Source organism: Egretta garzetta, unplaced genomic scaffold (genome assembly GCF_000687185.1).
Source record: "Egretta garzetta isolate BGI_Z169 unplaced genomic scaffold, ASM68718v1 scaffold117, whole genome shotgun sequence".
Classification (NCBI taxonomy): Eukaryota; Metazoa; Chordata; class Aves; order Pelecaniformes; family Ardeidae; genus Egretta; species Egretta garzetta.
The window spans coordinates 413,476-434,051 of NW_009260479.1; the positions used below are offsets into that span (position 1 = coordinate 413,476).

At 40.4% G+C, this 20,576-nt stretch overlaps 1 protein-coding gene across 1 annotated transcript in view; it reads left to right on the plus strand.

Annotated features, from left to right (window-relative positions):
• The window catches only part of LOC104130954 (vasoactive intestinal polypeptide receptor 1), a 30,367-nt gene extending 26,304 nt beyond the window's left edge, over positions 1-4,063 (plus strand). Inside the window, exons 12-13 of the mRNA XM_009644061.2 lie at positions 1,135-1,176; positions 3,875-4,063. Coding sequence (XP_009642356.2) covers positions 1,135-1,176; positions 3,875-4,063 — 231 coding nt within the window. The remainder of the gene's footprint in view (positions 1-1,134; positions 1,177-3,874) is intronic.
• The last annotated feature ends 16,513 nt before the right edge of the window (positions 4,064-20,576 follow it).

The following is a 20,576-nucleotide window of genomic DNA, read 5'->3' on the forward strand; positions in this document are numbered from 1 at the left end:
TTACCTTATTATTTGAAATCTCACACTAGTTTTGAGTTCTGACTCAGACTTGATATTAATAATCACATAAAAAATACATCTACCTTTATTAAATAGCAATGACTGAGTACCATGAAGACCAGTCTATGGATTAAGGTGAACTGATTGAAACTAATTCCACACAATAAAGGTGATGATAAGAGGATTGAAAAAATGAGGATAATGTATAACATCCTGTTCTGCCCTTACCCTTTAGCAGTAATGAATCAGTCATTTAATACTTCTTAGTTTCTTTTATTTTGCTATAACATTTCAGAAAAATATCATGAATTTGAAAGGGCCGGGGCCTACGTATGGTACATTTTGTAATAAATAGCTGAGGTCTATTTCCTTCCCCTTTCCCTTGTACCCCACGACAGCTTGTCCATGTTCGTGTGTGTTGAAAATGATCCCTCTTCTTTGCTTACCTCTCAACCACGGCTGGACACTGTTTGGGAAAAATACTTGTTGGCCCAAGACAAAGTGGTGTCGTGGACCATGATGACATTTTAACAACATGTGGAAGTAAGGGTCAGTGTGCAGGGCTGTGCTTTGTTCAGTTTTGCTAACACACGTGTAGTCTAGCACTGTCCAGTGCTTGCCTGTGTTTGCACAGTCTGTGAGATGACTTGGCTCCCAAACAATGCCTGACAGTAGTTCAGGGTGAATATGAACCCAAGACCTTTCCCAACAGGTTTTTGGAACACAGCCATGGTCTTGTGAGTCAAACAGATAGTTTAGCAGTAAAGATGCAAAACAAGAGCAGGTCCTCACCCAGTTTATTCACTACCATAAATATAGACCAGAATAAGACAGACGGTCCTACTACCTTATCTGAGGAAAAAACTTGTTTGTGGGATACAGTAAACAGCTAGTCCTCAGTGTCTCCATACAAGGGCTATAATATACATACAGTGTTGCCAGTCCATTAAGGAATTTAATCCTATTATGAAAACCAAATACATAGTGCCACATCACCTAAATTCCAATGAAACAATGGAAAATAAGTATTTTTGTTGTCTTACTCAAATTTTGAATAAAACCTGATATTTGTCTCTGATTCAATGCTTTATATCCTGACAGTTGGCTTTTTTCTCCCTACCCTCACTGTCCTAGGGTTTTGTTGTTGCTCTTCTATATTGCTTCTCAAATGCAGAGGTGAGTAGCAACTACATAAGATTATCAAAACCTTTTAAACTCATGGGCCTCTCTTTCTCTTTTTTTTTTTTTTTTCTTTTTTTTTTTTCCTATTTCCAGAACAGATTTGTGCTTTGATCTGCTGCTGAAAGCATGAAATACACATATCTCTTTTTTTCCCCTGGTACCTTTTTGACTTTATTTATACTCATACAGTTCTGACAGAAGGACACAAAATAAGCTTTGAAGCAATGACCCTTTAGTTAGGTTAGTGACTTTCCTGTCAGGGGACTTTTCTTCTGCTTTATGTCCAATAGCTATCATGGTGATATCTCGAGGAAAAGCTTGGAATGCTCCTTACTTTCTTTAGGTTTATTTTGTCCTAGTAAGTTTCTTCCCTTTCCCTTTCCTTTTCCTTTTCCCTTTCCTTTTCCCTTTCCCTTTCCTTTTCCCTTTCCCTCTCCCTTTCCTTTTCTCTTACCCTTTCCCTTTCCCCTTCTCCAGAACAACCTGTGTGTTTTCAGTAGTTTTTTTTTCAAACTTTCTTTCTTGTTCTTTGTAACATTGTTAGAATTTGGATTAATTCCCTGTAGTGCATTTTCCTGACATTTTAAAAACTAACAGCTTCCCACAGAAAGGAAGAGAGTTATCTGGATTTCCTTGTGTAAATACCGTGTGGATTGCCAGAATTTGCCTGCAGTTTCCCAAAAAGCCATGAAACAAGAACCATGAGAAAATGTGAAAACACATCTTATCCTCAGGAAAGTGTGTAAGTTAGATGAGAAGAATGACCACTAATGGTGCCTCAGTCTCCCCACTAGCTTACACTGAACGCTTCAATAGAGATGTCTAAATGGAGGCAAAATTAATCCTACCCAAGGATGAATGATGCCTAAAATATGTTTGTTACTTAGAAAAACAATTTATAATGGCCATTCTAGTGCCATTCTGAGAGAGTGCCTTCAGGACTAACTGTAAATACAGAATGTTCTACTTCCCACCTGCCTTCTGTCCACATAGACTCCTTGCCAACAGCCTTTAAATAGCTTGCATATTGTATCTTGCAACACACAAACCTACTACGTGTTGAAAAAGGGTCAGGTAGAGAGCGATCCCTGGGCCCATGATTAAGTGTTATGGGTTGGCTTGTGTCCATGCTGCTTAGGGATAACTGCTTCTGAAGCAGATTGGCCACTCATTATAACTTGGTAGTGGAGCCTTCCTCCATCTGTTATGGTTCCCTGCAATCATAAAAACTAATATTTTCTCTGTGTGTGTTGCTCCAGTGTTAAGTATCTGCAACAATGTGAGAGACTGTGCTGCTGCCAAGCAGGATGGTATGTGTATGGAAGGAAACTGGTACTGTTTGTCCTGGTTTTTTGGAATAAGGTACATAGGAGTGTTCAAGGGCCTTGAGCTTTCTGGGATAGTCCTGGATTACTGGGTTAGTGGAGGAAGCCCCCTTTTATTTACTAGAGTCCTGAAAGCTCCAGAGGGCAGGTTCTGTCCATACTTGAAAATCCACACACCTCTGTGTATGTCAGAATAAAGTCAGAATAGGGGCCACCACAATGATAAATATTGCCAGTGACTTTCAGGGAGCCCCGATGTCCAAGATGTTCCACATGTCCCACCTTCCTTTCTGCGTGTTGCTGTAGAGCCCATATGCAGTAGAGGATTAGATAACAGAATTACTGGATGAATTCCTAAGTTCAAAGTAGTTAATTCACATTTATCCATACATAGGTCCCCTGTAAGAATTAATAGTTTCACTTACAGCTTATTTCTGCATTTAATTTGGAGTGGGTTTGTGCTACTGGTGCTACAACTATAATACTGTCGTAGATTTTCAGTACTAATGACAGCCCCAGAATATGGCAGCTATGTGATTAGAAGGATTTGACATAACTTCTTAGTTTAGGATGGCATTGGTAAATTATTTTGTGAGCCATCCCCTTTGCAGGAGAACCAGAGAGATATGAAGCTGAACACGGACAGAGGTAACAGGCAACAGCGAGCAATTAATCCACAGGAGCAGAATGCTCATGTGAATGGTGGCAAGGACTGGGTGTTTCCTGCACCTACTTGCTCTCTCTCCCCAGCTTTGAGCATAAGTTGCTTTATGTAGGGCAACAGAACCTACTTTCCCACTGTCCCCTCACCCCGGTCCCAGTAGTGTCAACAGCAGGCCATGGACCTCCAGGGTTGTTCAATCTACCTGTTAGTTGTGTGTCATATGGTAAAAAAACCAGTTTTACCTGTGCTTTTGAGGATCTCCGAGTCCTTTCTTAAATGTAGTATGTATTCAAGTTGATCCAGTATCTTACAGTTGGTAAGGGGTCTTTAAGAGGGATTTCAACCTGGAGAAATTGAAAGCTTGGAGAAAGACCCTTGTTGTACATAGCAGGTCACAGCAAGGAGGCACAGAAGATTTACTATGAGGAAAAACAGAAATTATATAAAAAGGTAGAAATATTTATGAGGCAGACCTACAACAATAAACAATGAAACTGCTGTCAAAAACTCCCCCTTCATCCTCTGAATTTTGGAAATCAAGTCTGTTTATTTTCAAAAGTGAATAGGGACATAGTTTAAGTTCTAAAAATGTATTAAGGCTTAATCCTGATTGATGTGGGTGCCTTCGTGCATCTGGGCTAAGTAGTCAGGCCCACTAGGTCTTAATTTTCTGATTCTTTGTTTTTAAATTGCTTTTCTATAGGTTCAGAGTGAACTGAAGAAACAACTATGCAAATGGCAGTATCAAGAATACCTGAACTTCACACACAAACATGGGACTTTGTCCAGAGAAAACAGTCCAGTCAACTATGTCACTCAGTTATCACTGCTTGAAAGAATCAGTCCAAAAAGGAAAACATCGGTGTACCAGAATAGTGTAACTTCTGTCTGAGCTTTTCTAGCAAGATGAGTCGCTTTGATGTTGTAATACACTACCTAAGAGATGGACATCTTGGATCCTTTATGGCTTTCCATAATGTCAAGAGCCTTCTGCGAATTTCTTGTCCTGAATGTGAGCTGCTTTTCTCACCTGGTACAGATTAGTCTCACAACTCTGGTTGTCTCTCTCCTTAAGCATATAAAATCCACTTGTTTTGTTATAAAAAGCCAGACCTTGAACTAGTGTGAATCAACAGGTTAGTACCCAAGAAAAAAAGGAACTACATTAATTCCCCCCAGGCCCAGCGTGTTTGTCACGTCTTTGTTAGTGTTTCCCAAAATTTCCAGTTTTCAACAACACTATTCCTAATCTTCATTTGAAAGAGTTATGTGGTGGCAAAAGTTTACGATAATGGTTAGCAATGTTTTATTAGTTGTTTTGAGACAATCTGAGCTGACTTAATGGGAATTACACATAGAAACTTGTTAAGCACCTACCAATGGAGCAGCAACCTCCTTTAAAAGGAATATCAAGGTGTCTCAAGAGTGATGCAAATAAAGAACAAGTTATGTTATCTGCTTGGGTTTTTTTCTTCCATGCCTGTTGAACAGAGAGATTAAATTAGGCCAGAGGAACCCAAGCCCTTTCTTGTCCATGGAAAACACGGAGTAGCTGAACATTAGGCAGATTATGTGTGTATGAAGGAAGAACATAAAGCAACCTCAACACAGTATGCTAGCTGGGCTACCTTGAGCTCAGAATAATTTAGAGACCTAGTCTTAGTTCCCAGATGTTGGTCCTTATGTATCTGGAACAGACATTCTGCGGCCATAACCTTGAAGGCTGGCTTGATCCATCAATGAAATACACAATTAAACTGTCCTTTTGTGCTTTTTTTGGGACCTCCCTTTGACAACTAATCTGCTGTGATCACTGTGATTACCTCAGTCCTGCCCACCATTTCTCAGCTCATTATCACTCCACTCAATGATATTTCATGGGTGAGAATTATCAACACAGGAGTGTGGTCTAGTGAAGCAAAATATGGTCTAGTAAAATGGGACGAACAAATGTTGTGCTTGCATCACTTCTTTGGGTGGCCTTCTGCTTTCTTCAGGACTGAGTTAGACTCTACCTCAAACTCTCCAAAAGCAAAAACAGGGCACACGAGGTACACTAGACACAGCTATAGTTCCTTTCAGGATAGGACCATTCCCAGGAGGACCTGCATTCAGACCTGAAAGCGCTGCTAGAGGCCATGGCCATTCAAGTACATGTTGGCTCTCTGTGAACTGCACTATCAGTTTAGCTTTAAGTAGTGCTCCTGTCTCTCGTTTTGCTCTAGTCTTGGCTAATCATTTAGGCCAGGAGATATTTGACTTTGTGGAAACAGCTTTGTTGACTTTAGGTGTTTCATCTCTACTTCCATTATAAGACCAGAGATGAATTGTCCAGATTTCTAGAAATATGGTTTAGATCAGTCCTTCATTAATTAGGCATTTAACCCATCTGTCCCAATGAATCAGATGTCATCTATAAGGCGTCATTTTGTCTATTCTCACCTCCTTATCAATTTTACTTGTAAAAGTAACCCTTGCTCCTGTGTTGTTTAAGTTTCTTGCCTAGCATAGTGAAGCAAACACATTTGTATAATGTACATCTATAAAATGCAAATGATAATTACAACTGTTGTGAGTTTGTAAATTTTAATTATGTCAGTTTGAATATTTCATTTGAGACTTTATAAAAAAAAGGATAGTCTTATAATTCTGTTTAGTATGGATACAGTTCTGAAGCCTATGAATATGTACAATTTTGACCTGTTCAGCCAAGAAAAGATTTACGTTGTATGATCCTGCAGCCTGAGTTAATGCCCCACTCCCCTTCCAAGACACCAGCACTAAGTCATAGGTCTGTGGTACCCTGCTTCTATCCATCTTTGAGAGAAGACCATTGGCTCAGTTATCTGACTACTTCTGAATGTTTTATTGAGGAAATAGTTGTGGTAAACGTTACTGAGTTATCCATATAAAGGAATTGATCTATATCACTTCATCTGCCTTTGGGAAGGAACAAAGTTGGAGTGAATTATGCTTCTGCTTTTGGCTGACCTGGGAACATTTCTTCCAAAAAAAAATCTGGCCTGAGGCTTTATGTTATGGAAACCTCTTCTTCCCTTTACTTCCCTTTACTTTCTCTCCCACCTAACTTCATCGTTTATTTGGTGTTTGTATCAGCCATCTTGTGTCACACAGCAATTCCCACTTCCCAGATGAGCTCTCAGGATGGCCTGCATTTGACTTTAAGACCCCTAACTCACTATATGTCCTCTTCCTTTATTACTGGGAGCTTTCTTCACTGGATGAAGGATCCGGATGAAGGAGAAATAATGACAAAGAAAGGTGATAGGTCCCAGTACACCATGAAGGACCTTTCCATGATGTCATTCAGCGTTCAGTCTCCTCAAAAATTCAACAGCTCCAGCAACTGCACCCTTCCTACCAGACCCTGCAATCTAGTTTTTACCCATATACCATTACCATGCACGTTCAGTTTGCCTTAACTCCCCAGTTACCCCCTTTTGCCTCAATCTCTTTCCAGTCACCCTCACAAATAACCTCACAGAGATCCAACCTAATCCTTCAAAAGTTCTCCAGCAACCTCAGCAATACACCGGCCACCCACTCTGCCTGACCTTTGTCCAAAATGTCTCTGCATCCCTCCCAATGCCTTTAACATTTCCAAGACTTTTACTTTTCAACAATTTTGGATCAGAATGTGTAAGCCACAAGCTGGAATCAAGGGCTATGTGAAGATATTCTGCATATATACAAAGCCACTCTTTAGGTAATTTGTATAAAAGGCACACCTGGAGCACCCTTGGAGGGGTGTGGAACACAAGTCTTATGAAGAGTGGCTGAGGGAACTGGGGTTGTTTATCCTGGAGTAGAGGAGGCTGAGGGGAGACCTTATTGCCCTCTACAAATTCCTGAAGGGAGGTTGTAACAAGATGAGTGTTGGTCTCTTCTTCCAAGTAACAAGCAATAGGGCAAGGGGAAATGGCCTCAAGTTGCGCCAGGGGAGGTTTAGATTAGATATTAGGAAATATTTCTTCACTGAAGGGGTTATCAGGCAGTGGAATGGGCTACCCAGGGAAGTGGTGGCGTCCCCATCCCTGGAGGTATTTAAAAGACGTGTAGATGAAGTGCTTAGAGACGTGGTTTAGTGGTGGACAGGTATGGTTGGACTCGATGATCTTAAAAGTCTTTTCCAACAAAATGATTCTGTGATAAAAACAACCTGGTGATGAGGTTAATAAACCTGGAAAGTGCAAAAGTTTCTTGGATAAAGATTTTATTTGGGCTGTGAAAAGGCTGCTGATGCCTTCTCGATGGCACACCTGAGGACACAATGGTGTGTGTGGGCGTAGGGAACGCTTCAGGGTTATATCGCTTCACAGCAGGCCTGCGAAGGCAGCAAAGCGGTTGTCAGAGACGGTGTCTAGAAGCGGTGTGCGCGGAGGCACTGCCATCTCGTGGTGTGTGGTGCGTGCTGGGCACACTGCCGGCCTGTCTGGATGCGTGCAGCCCGGAAAGGTAGGCCATGCACCCAACCATTGCCCCCTGCTCACAGCCAGCGCCAACCTGAGATGTTCCCCCTCCCAAACGAGATTTGCAGGATTACCAAGGGACAGCTGCAATCTACCATTAAGTTATACCAACAAGGAAAAGCTGCTTTCTCTTCCTCTAATCCCCTGCGGTCTTTTACAGAGTTTAACTCTTCAAGTATTACTTTTAAATCCCTTTACAAACTGCATGTCAACCTGGAAAGATTAAAACCAACTGTTTCAGCTGGTTTTCTTGGTGTTGTAGCAAAGACATGTTGTTAAGGGAATTGAAATTTGTCACCAAGAGTAGTTTTTTAACTCTTACTGTGTCAGTATATATTTTTCCAGAAAGCTAGATTGTGTGAACTCCGGATTAAAAGAAATCCGCCCAGCGGGTAGCTTTACCTGCTTTGCCAGTGTTGAGCTTCCCCAAAGTTGCCTAATCTACCCAGAGCTGGATTTTCAGAGCAATGCAGAGGGATGGTAGAAGTATTGGAAATAAAAAAAAAGGCCTGAAAAAAGTGAAAGGTTTCGGTGCATCTCAAACTAAGGGAAGAAATAATTAACCAGTTTAAAGTGCATTGCATGACAGAGAATGATCTTCAGGAAAAATTAAATGCTGTGATAAGAAATACTCAATGCAATACTCTTTCTGTAAAGCAAAAGTCCTGTTAAGATCACAGGTTTTGATAGCTAAATTTAGGCATCTGTATGCTGCAGCCTGTATGTGATTTCGATGTCTAAGCCAGTGGAAGTATTAGCAATACAGTTAGTGAAATCCATGAGCCACTCAAGGATTAGGGTGCTTTCCTAAAAGTGAGCACCTACATTTGGCTGGCTGTATAGCTGTCTAGACATCACTGGCTATCAATCTGGAGTTGGATTCTGTTGCATAAACATAGCTACCAAATGCCATTTGAGATGTCTTGGGGCATCCAAGACATCTGTGCTATCCTGGAGACATGATTCAGATTTTTGGACTCAACTTTTCTGGAAGAGCAGCTGGAATTCAGGCAGGACACCACACAGTTCCCAAAATCACACTAGCTACTTGCATTTAAGCATCCAGTTCCTGCTCCTGCTATTATCTGTAATGAAAGCTTGGGCGCCTTGTCGGTGTGTACGTGTCTTCCTATTCCCTCACCTTACTCCATGAACTAAACTCCACCCTATAGTTAAAGCATATTAGAGGAGTGTCATAGCTTGATTTCTTTGTGTTCAGGCTACCTGTGTGGTTACATTACAAGCACAATATGACTTTCTTGTCATCTACTAAACGCGGTGCAAAAATGACTCCTCTCCAGCAAACAATCTCAAGGCAAGTTGTGTTGAGTGGGCAAAGTTGATTGACTCCACACCCAAGATTAAAAACAGACTTTAGAAGAGCCTAGCCCAACAATGGATGAGCAACTACATCATGAGATGCAGAGATGTGTCCAACTTTTTGGAAGTCCAGTGGTTACTGATTGATCAACTACTGGAATAGGCTACAGAAACTACCAGATACAGTTTGATGGCTGTATCCTGCTAGACGGAAGTTGCCATAAGTCTTGGTGATGTAGGGTTTAAAATGCTTTAAAATAAATTTAAACGAGAGATAGAGAGAAATAAAAAAAATATTAAATTTTTTTTTTTTTAGTTTCTGAGTGAGAATTTTTCAATTTCAGAAAATACAGCTGGATTCGAGGCAGTACTTGGTGTGTTGACAGACCTTGTAAATGAGGTTTTCCCAGCATCTGGTTCTTGGAGTAAATGTGCTATAGTGTGTTATTATTTCTTTAAAATTGTGGATATTTACCATATGACTTTAAGAGTGGGCTGAAATACTTTTGGAGGTGCTTTTTCTTTCTCTGCCTCTTAAATATAAAAGGAGCCTAAAAAAAATTTCTTAGACAAGGTGTAACCTTTAGCAATAAGGCCTTTCCCAGATTCCTTGTTCCACATTTGCTAACCTCCCTGTTTAGTAAGATAGTGACTGATGCAACACTTTTGCAGATGGTGCAAAGGGGAGACATGTCCTTTGTTGCATCATCCAGCATTTAAAGGGGCTGAGGCTGCCTCAGATCACTTAGTAAATCCATGTAAATGAATTACCATGAGGTATTTACAATTATTCGAAATATAGCAAAAATGAAAATCCATGTATGTGCCCTGTTCCACCCAACTCCCAGCCTGCCCACGGGTCCAAGACCCCATTTCAGTCCAGGCCCTACTTCAGCAATGCTGTAGGATGCTGATCTCCAGCTTTGCAACAGCTCTGTCTCCCCAAGGGCTCCGCTGATCCATAGGTTGACGGCCTGGCCTGGCCTTGTACCTATCTTGGACCTGCCTTGCCACCATGAATTTTCCTGATGATCTGGATTCTTGGTTGAGCCTGGTCTCCAGTCCTTCCTTGCTCCCTCACTGGGGCTGTGACTGGCCCTACTGCCCATGTGATGCCCCTTGTCTCCCCCCACCCATCCCCCAGGATCATCTGGCCCTGTCTGCTCCCTGACACATCTCTAACTTCAGTTTCAATAGGAATATGACCACTTCCCCATCAAAGGATAAGCCTCCAAACATCTGTACTTTGGGTAAATAATGAAGGATAATAGCAACTGAAAGATGTAACCTTGTGGAGGATCCACAGATCCATGAGGACCAGACAAAGATTTTATGATAGCTGAAGCTGAGGAAGAAGATTAGAGAAATATCAGAAATAGATCATCTACTGTGGAGTCCTCTGTTTCAGTAGGATGACTGTACCTGATCTTTTGAACCTGATGATAAAACTCTTGAGGTTTGCTTTGACTAGAAAAGAAATGAAGCCTTGAAGAATATCAGACGTTATAGAGACCAATCTTTTTCCACCTTTGCCAAATGATAGTGTCTTTTTTTGAGGACAGCAGACCTTCTTTTCCCATTTAGACCCTTTAGAAATAATATGTAGGCCCCAAAGGACCTGTGGATCAAAGCTCAGAGCCACAGGAGCTATTAGTTGCAATGGAGAGTGTGTTGCACTTATATTGGCAGTACCGTAGTCATGCTTCATACAGATGCATTGTGCTAAACACCTTCCTCATGTAACTCCACTGACTGATGGTGAACGAAGGATGTGTATGGCCCACTAATGGAAAAGACTTCATGCCTGGTTGGTCCAGGATTAACTTTGCCCAGCAGATTCCAGGGACTCGTTCCCATCAGGAAGAAAGCTAAGCCTTTTAGCCCCCCCAAAACTCCATCCTGTTGCTTCAGGAAGAAATAAACTACCCTGTAACTTCACAGACAAAAATTTCTCTTTGGTGCAATTTTATATCAGAACAGACTTATACAAAATGGTAATACATTTATTGTGTCATCTACAGCAGTATACATGTTAAAAACAATTTCTCAAAACACAAAAAAGTTAGAAAGCAGCAATTGATATCTCTGTTTCCACCTCATAACAAAGCTAAATAACCCCAGATCCCATTACCAGTTAAACCAATTTTGACCAAAAAAGGTCAATATTAGACCCAACAGGTCAGTAAGTTTGTACCTTGACACAGTCAATAGCCAAAATACAGCTTTCCATCCAATAAATTGGTACTTCTCAGAGCTATAGCATGTTACATTGCCACTAAATGGACAAGAAGAAGGGAAAGAAAAAAAAGAATGAGCACACCAAATACTTGTTTTTACAGATTATACCAGTACACAAAGGCCTCTTGAGACTTCTCTGCAAGCACAAAGTCCATTGGAAAAGGCATATCCAGAAGCCCAAGTCATTTTGGACACTGAAGAGTGTCATATCACACAGTGTCGTATCACACAGTAATTCTTTACATGGGTGAATTCCCCAAACGAAAGCCAGTGGGAAATTGCAATTTAAACCAAAAGAAGGTGAAAGACCACGAGGTTCAAAACATTGTTCAAGCTCTGCTGGTGTGTTTTCATACACAAAGTACAATGTGTATTTAGCTGAACTTAGCTCTTTAGTACAGATATGCATGGAGCTTAACATCAGAGCATCATTACTACTGCATATTCCATATCTTCTCAATGTTACTCTTAAATGCAATTCTGAACTGGGTGCCTGACTGCTAAAAGCAGAGGGTAAAATCCTATCTTTTTTTCACTGCATGTGCACTGTATACTATGGTTTGTTTCTGGACACAGAAGTGCTGGTCATATAGACACAATCTGACAGAGAGAGCAAGACTTCCTGAAAACTACTTTAAGTGAGAGCTTTTATCAGGTATGCACCTCCCCCCAGTCTGGTTGGTAATACCCAACAGAAGCCACCCCCAAGCTTTTCAAGACCACTATTTCTCAGCATGAATGAAACAGAATAGTGACTGATCAAAGTTGCCAGGGGAAAAGTCATCTGCATGTAGACTTCCACAGTGTCCACATCTGTCTCTGATCTGCTCAGCTAGACTTCCTGGTGGAAAGAAACAGATACTTGCAAAGTATGAATCATCTCACCCTTGAGTAGACATCAAAAACAGGTTTGATGCTTATACTCTAAAATTGCTCATTTCTCTCTTGTGACTACAAAGGCAAAGTTGAGAAACTAGATCAAAGATATCTTCACTACTGATGTCTAAAGTTAAGTGATGTGGGTATCTCCTTAGCTGCCTGCTTAGTGACACAAGATGTTTTCCAGGACTTTGCCTGTGAGCCAGAATGCCCAATGCTGAAAGGGGCAAATATTTAATATAGCCCTTATATTAACTCTCTAAGAACGAAAATCAGGTAAAATCAGAAATTTGGTTGTATCTTTGCATTATGTACATTTCTACAGTTGTAGACTCAGGAGTCCAAGAGTTACTGTCTTCACATAGATATCAAAGTCTAGCTACTAGAGTTTGGAGCTGAATCCCATCCAGTGAGTTTATCTTGGTTTCCTAGATATCCACAAAAAGCTCATAGGTATGACACAGGAGCTGTAGGAGACACTAATCTTCTCTGGCAGCTGGAGGCCAAGCAGGGTCCCATGTGGTGTCCCACATATCCTGCTCTGTGTGTTCTTACTACCTTGACTTGCATCCCTTTAGAACTTCCATGCTGTAATAGCTCTGCTGAGGTCATATCTATTGCTCTGCAGTGTCACGTAGCAGATGATTTTAAGCATCCTACATTCCTCTGGAAGCCTTGCCCACACAAGAAAATCTCAGAAAAAAAAGAAAGTCTTACTATCATGAAATCACATAATCAAACTGAGGAGGAAAAACTTAATTTGTTGAACTTTCTAGGTACATCCACTGAATGTGGAAACTATAAGGATTTCCTTTGGCATTGGATCCTGTAATTTGTTACGTAAGAAGGCTTCATAGGACTTCATGGCAGCTGTGACATCACAGCTGGCTTGTGTCTGTAGATTCTGAGGACACAGAGGGATAAGTACAGTAGCTTCATCCAGGGTGCAGCACCTGTTCTACCTGTATCTTCTCAAACCAATTACTCACTGTGAAAAGGCTACAAAGAGACCTGGTTACACTGTTCTCTCACCCTGTCCCCTCTGTAAAATCAGGGTACAGATGCTCCTTGTGATTAAAGCTGGCTAACAGTGGTCATGCTTTCCTCGCCATCTTCTCTCTATCATTATTTGTCAAAGTGGATGTTGGATGGGAGGCATTGAGAGGTTCATCAAAGACTGGATGATCCTATGTGCAGAAAGTTGAAAAAACAGACAGACTTCTAGTGGTGGGTTGGCAGGGTTAGGGTAACGGTTGGACTTGATGATCTTAAAGGTCTTTTCCAACCTAAACGATCCTATGATTCTAAGTCTTGGGAAAATTGCTTGTAGTAACTCATCCTCAGCTGTTTGCAGTTGTACTTTTCAACCATTTATTGATCTGTGAGAGACTTCACATAATTACAGGTAACACAAAAGCCCTTCAGGAGCCTTATAAGCATATATTGCTATGTACAATGAATGAACTTAATTTCCTTAATCATCTTTCATGGACGCTTCAGAAATAGTCTATGGGCTCTGCAGTTTCCACAGACCGCAGGTTGAAAACCTCTATCATAAACAATTGCTTTCTGAAACACTATTGCAAAACAATTTCAAATAACAAGGCAAATAAAGCCAATGAAATGAATTGTGTTTGCATTTCTTTTATTGCCACTGCTTACTAAAGTCACTCTGGACATATTTTTTTTCTTTGCTATAGCCTCTGAAATTCTTATATCTGATTTCTGGCAGGGCTGGGCTGGAAAGTTAATGTGAAGTTAGGTATCTGCATGGTTCAGGCCAGATTTAGTAGGGGTTTAGTAGCAGTGGCAGACACATGAGCACTGAAACCTCACAAGTTGACACAATCTGTATATTTTTGCCCATTTGAATGTTGATTTCCTGCTGTATGGTAACTGAATGAGTGTCCTATCCCTTTGACTGGAAACACCAGCAACACAGCTTCTCTTGCAAGATTGTAACTGAAACCAGAAAAGAAGATTGGGATCATTTCTGCCTTTAGATCTGGCTGAATGAAAGCTGCTCAAAAACTAAATCTCATTTATGAACTTTAAAGAACTGGAAATCTTTCTCTTAGTTTTTATTGTTACTTTTTTTTTTTTCCCCCAAGGTGCTTGGCAAGCTGCTTTCAGTTAATTTTCCTGCTGTTCTCAATGGATTTGCATATGTCTGTATTTGCTTCTTTGCATTGTTTTTGCTGCCCAAGCTGAGATTAGAGCTGAAACAAATGCAGCTTAATTGCATGATTATTTTTAGTCTTATCTTTCAGCTGCATGATCAAAGATAAACTGTACACTTTATCTGAAATAAAGCTGTTCATATTTCGGGAAGGGAGAAAAGAACTGGAGGCAAGATTAGTATGACAAGGAGCATAAGTGAGCCAGAAGTTATTTCAATTTGGAATTCAGAAAAAGGTTTCTAACTGCGAGAAGAGTGAAGTTTTACAATAACTTTCCAGTGGGAAGAGAAGGTGAGAAAAAGAAAAGCCTACTGAATTTTAAAAGCAGAGTCGATCAGTTTAGAAGTGGGAGTAATATGCTGTGAAAATAATGGCAGTTACAATTTCCTTCAGGTTGAGCATCCTTATGGCACTGTACTGCTCTGGAACCCCTGAAGATCAGAGGCCAACAGCTCTAACCAGTTAAATATGTTTTGTTCTTGATCATTTTGGCTTTGCATATATTTAGTTACTGATGTCTTTTGCTCATGGGATTTATGAAAAAAAAAAAAAAAATATTTGAGTTAACAAGAGGTCTGCGTAGCCCTTTGTATGCAAGCACAGAAGCTATCATGCTATGCAGAAGCAGAATTTCATCCATCATTGATATGAAAATATGAAAAGCCACAATTTTACAAAATTACATGAACAAGGCAAATTATGACAACTAATCCTTTCACCTCTGCTGAAGAGGATCAGATTCTCCCAGGCCAAATTTTGAACAGGAGTCTAACATACACTACATTATTTCTAAGTCTGGTCCCTGCAATTCAAGAAAGGTGCAGCTGAATTGGAGAGGGTCAGAAGGAAGGCCATGAAGATGATCAAAGGGATGGACAACCTGCTCGATGAGGAAAGCCTGGAAGAGTTGTCTTTTTTCCCTGGAGAAGAGAAGGCTCAGGGTATTCGGGTACTAAAAAAGTGGCTACGAAGAGGATGGAGGCTGTCTTTTCACAAGAACCCACATGGAGAAGACAAGGGGAACAGGTACAAGTTGCACCAGGAGAGGTTTCACCTCAATATAAGAAAGAAATTTTTCACAGTGAGAACAATCATTCACTCGAACAATCTCCCCAGGGATGTGGTAGAGTCCCCATCAGTGGAGGTTTTCAAGATGCAGTTGGGCAGGGTGCTAGATGATCTCATCTAGAATCCCTTTCTCATGAAAGGTTGGACCAGATGATTGCCTGACGTCCCTTTCAATCTGGGCTGTTGATTCTATGATTCTATGAATCTATGAACTTCTCTGCATTCCCTTCCAGAAGATATCTCACACTTGCCATGGATGGACAGAGTCTAGGGAGAGTCATCTTTGCAAATGTAATCTCGAATTATTGGCACAGTAAATTCCTGCCCACTTCTGGTTGTTATTTAGCCTTGTACTTGCAAGACACAGTTCTTGAATTGCAGTGATGGGCAGCTGCTGAAAAGGAGGAGCTGGACACCAAATACAGTGTCTGAATTTAACTTCCAAACTGCACCTTTTTTGCATTTCACTCTGGACTCACCTGCCTTCATCTCTCTCCCTTCTCCCACCACCTCATTTTAACACCTGGCTTTCAAATACAAGTACTTAAATGAGGCAGAGGAACTTGGGTATTTTTCTTCTATGAAATAAAACCTCCCACAACTGAGCATTTCAGTTTCATTACCTGGGCTCTGAGTTCCAGATATACTATATGTAGGTGAAAGTAAAAGGAAGTGAGGCCACCATGCAGCAATGAAACAAGCCTTGTCCTTTGGAATATAGGCTGTTGTTTTCATTTGGGGATGCTAATTGTCCTGTAGTACCAGCACTCCACATCAAAAAGTCAATAATCAAACAGCAGCTAGATACAGTAAACAGTCACAAAAGCTGCAACACAGAAAAGTTTTGTACATTTACAAAAGCAAAATAAGAAAATTAGACAAGAAATACGCTATGGACATGGTAGAAAAAATGGCTCAAGGAGCACTGCACACTTGATTTTCTTTTAATTATGTATTATTTTTAATAACATAGCCTTTCTAGCTCCAAAATATATTTCACAGTGAAAAATCAAACAAAGCGCTGTTACACTCAATTGCTATTTACACACACTGAGAAGCAAACCCTCTGTTGGTTTCTTCCATCCTGAAACAAATAGAAATGACAGCCACTGTGAATGGTGGCCATGCATGTCCAGCATCTTCAGCTTACATTCAACATAAAGATTTCTTAAGAGCTAATTTGTGCGATGACATCAGAGTCTGGTTTAGATAACTATATACACCTGAAGTATGATAAGAAAGTCTGAGTGACTAAGGAAAGTCACATTTGCAAGTGCATCAACACTGCCAATAAAAAAAAATCATAAGAGGGTTACTTGTACAATATATTGTACATTAAATATGTTGAGAGATACCATTTCTTTTAGTAAATTCAGTGCTGGTGAAAGGTACTGAAGACTTCAATTTGTCCACTGAACAAGAAACACAGGGACTGTAACAGCAGAAATTTACCCTCCACTGCCTTCCCAACTTGGCTTGCCCCTGAGCGCTGCTCTAGGAATTCAAGGGGTAAGTCCAAATTTTCATGACTGTTCAGTCCTTGGCCTTTCTTGCTGCGACTGCCAAAAAATAATAGTAACGGTAATGTGCTGAGGCCAAATCCCAAGGCAAAGTGAAGTGGCTTTGTTCTAACAATAGCAACAGTTTTCTGTACTGATTTTAATTTAGCTGAGGACCTGGTCTTCAGTGTGCATGATTGGAGGGTGGTTTTGGTGATGTGGACATTTGCCCACGAGGCACTGGGCTGAGATCCACCAACTCAAATTGCAGAGCACTGTAGGACAGCCAGGAAAACAACAGAATCCAAAAGTAAGCTCAGAAAAAACCTCAACAACAAAACAACGAAAGTTCCAAACAACTTCTTGCTCCAGACTGAAACATGGCAAAAAGTGTCCAGCTAGAAGCAGTTATTCAACACCTTTTACTCAAAAGTTCTAATTTATTAATGTTTGAAAATTGGCTACTAGCCATTCATGCAAAATATACTTTTTGATCTTTTAAATAATACACTTACAGTATTGTCAATATAATACTTTGTGAACGCCCATACTGCAGAAAATACAAAACTAGATGTTATCTGCTCATCTACCATTAGATATGCTCATTTAAAAAATGTCTAAGTATGCATTTACCTGATAGATTGGACTTTCCCCACGTCTTTCTGGACTGCAAAGTGCATGGTTCCTTGGGAAACTTTCTAAAATAGCTTTTAGCAGCATCTAATGAGAGGAAGCTCCAATCTATCAGTTAAAAATACTTCAGTGACTTTTGCAGAGAGTCTGGTAGAGGGGGACAAATTCTATTCTTGGAGCAGCAAACCAGTGCTGAAGACTTGAAAAAAAAAAGTTGTCTGGATCATTTAACTCCCACTTAAGGTACTGGAGTGTGATGTAAGTGATTTAAACCTTTTTGCTGGTCCTCTGTGCAAGGATAGATTTCACCTGAAAGGGGTGTAAGCAACTCCTAAGAACATGATCCTGTACAAATATGAAGTAAACCTCAACATTTCTGTCTGTTTCAAATTATTTTTACATTCATTTACACTGCTACAACTGAGAGCAGATTATGTCCCATAAAGCACTATATAAGTGTTAAGTATTATAATTAATATTTCTTTCACAACCTTCTGAGACCTTTTTTTTCTCCTTTTAAAAATAAGGAAACTAGCATTATTTTTAAAAACCTATGCTTAAAATGACATTAAAACTTTTTTTACCTAAACTAACAAAAACCAGTGAAATTAAAAGCTCACACTCAGCTGACACTAAAACTCCAAATCTTTCACTTTTTTTTTCTTAGTTCACGATCATGTCAACTAACACCAGAGAAGAAGCCTGAATTTTGAATTTCCTGGTTACTATTAGTTTCAGTTCAAAACTTCACATTGTAAATGTCATTTTCATTTTTTTTAATATATGCATACACATACACGCACGTATAGATATATTTATATATATATCTCAGTTCATAAATCCAAAATGAAGTGAGTGCTAAGACAGTCCTCAAAGCCTTTATGCACTGTATAAAGACTTTTAAGAATTGACATCATTGACATTTGATTGAATTAGATATGTACCAGTCGTGGCTTTAACAACAAGGCAAAGGTTGAAAGAACATTTTAGTTCCTCTCAAATAAAATCAGTAAGACCATTGGTGGTTAAACAAACAGAATATCTAAAGAGAGAAACAACTGCCAGGTGTGGGAAGTCATACAAAGTCTTTATCTTTTCCTTCCTGTGCTGGTTTTGGCTGGGATAGAGTTAATTTTCTTCACAGTAGCTAGTGTGGGGCTGGTTTGGATTCATGCTGGAAACAGCATTGATAATACAGGGATGTCTTAGTGCTGAGCAGGGCTTACACAGAGTCAAGGCCTTTACTGCTCCTCACCCCACCCCACCAGCAAGCAGGCTCCCAACAAGAAGTTGGGAGGGGGCACAGGTGGGACACTTGACCCCAACTGAGCAAAGGGATATTCCATACCATATGGTGTCATGCTTAGCAATATAGAGCTGGGGAAAGGAAGAAGAGGGAGACATTCAGAGTGATGGCATTTGCCTTCCCAAGTCACTGTTAGGTGTGATGGAGCCCTGCTTTCCTGGGGATGGCTGAGCACCTGCCTGCCCATGGGAAGCAGTGAATGCACTCCTTGTTTTGCTTTGCTTGTGCATGTGGTTTTTGCTTTACTTGTTAAACTGGGATCTCAACACATGAGTTTTCCCACTTTTACTCTTCCAATTCTCTCCCCCATCCCACCGGGGGGAAGTGAGCGAGCAGCTGTGTGGTGGTTAGTTGCCAGCAGGGGTTAAGCCATGACACTTCTGTATCATCCTCTTGTTCAGTTTAGTTTGCTCACCAAATGCAGGTGACTTTTACCTTCCAAAATGATCATGCCAGATCACTTTTGCGCCTCGTGCTCTGGCAGGGAAGAGTCAACACACAGAAGTCCACCAGGTTGCAAAGGCACCACACTCTGTGTGACAGCACTACCCAGAAACATGCCATGTTTGGATACGGATGCAGAGGGTTCAAGGTTATCTGGAGGGAAAGGCCATCCTGGAATTGACTTTTGCTCTTAAGGTGAGAGGGATTCAAACAATCCAATCAATCTATTAATCAATAGTCAATGCTAAAAATACAGCTGTATCTCAACTGCATGGCCCTTTTCTAAAATTCACAGCTGAGCTAGACCATAAAGCATTCTCAGAAGTGTCCCCGGGTATGGAAAAAGACAGCCAATCCCATCTCTCTTTCCTGGAGTCCCCCCACTGATTGATGGTAGCTATGCAGCTTCACATTGGCACAGCAGTTTCTTTAAGTCCACTGGCAACATCTGACTAAATTGAGCCATGAACATCATTTTCTAGAGTTCTTCCTGAATCAGCTGGTTTGATTAACCCCAGCATATTAGCTCCATCCTAAGACTCAAAAGAGAAACACTGCGGAAATTAGCACGCCAAAAGACAGGGACAGGCTAAGATATGTTTGACTAGGGAAAAAAAAAGGCAAATCCAAACCAAAATGGAAAACAACTTGAAAAATAACAATGGTCATGTCCATTCACAGGTTAGTATCAGTTTGGCAACCAAGGATCACAACTGCACAGCAATCACTTGTTACTTCTGACTGACAACGGATTACTTGCAGATGCTCTGAAATGTAAATCATTGAGTGGGTAGGCTTGGCCTGTTGGTTATCTTTTCAATGGGTTTCCATTAATGGCCTTGAGTACAGTTGGGTATTTACAGTGACTGCTAAAAAGATATGTATGTACACATTTCCTTTGCTTTTTCACCTCTACAAACATCAAGGAAATGTTGGGAAGGAAAGGAAAAAGGAAAGGAAGGAAAAGGAAAAGGAAAAGGAAAAGGAAAAGGAAAAGGAAAAGGAAAAGGAAAAGGAAAAGGAAAAGGAAAAGGAAAAGGAAAAGGAAAAGGAAAAGGAAAAGGAAAAGGAAAAGGAAAAGGAAAAGGAAAAGGAAAAGGAAAAGGAAAAGGAAAAGGAAAAGGAAAAGGAAAAGGAAAAGGAAAAGGAAAAGGAAAAGGAAAAGGAAAAGGAAAAGGAAGGAAAGGAAAGGAAAGGAAAGGAAAGGAAAGGAAAGGAAAGGAAAGGAAAGGAAAGGAAAGGAAAGGAAAGGAAAGGAAAGGAGACCTCCACCACCACCAAAACTATGATTTTTTTTTTCTTTTTAAAGGGATGGTTTTTGGTTTGCTTGTTGTTTGATTTGTTTTTC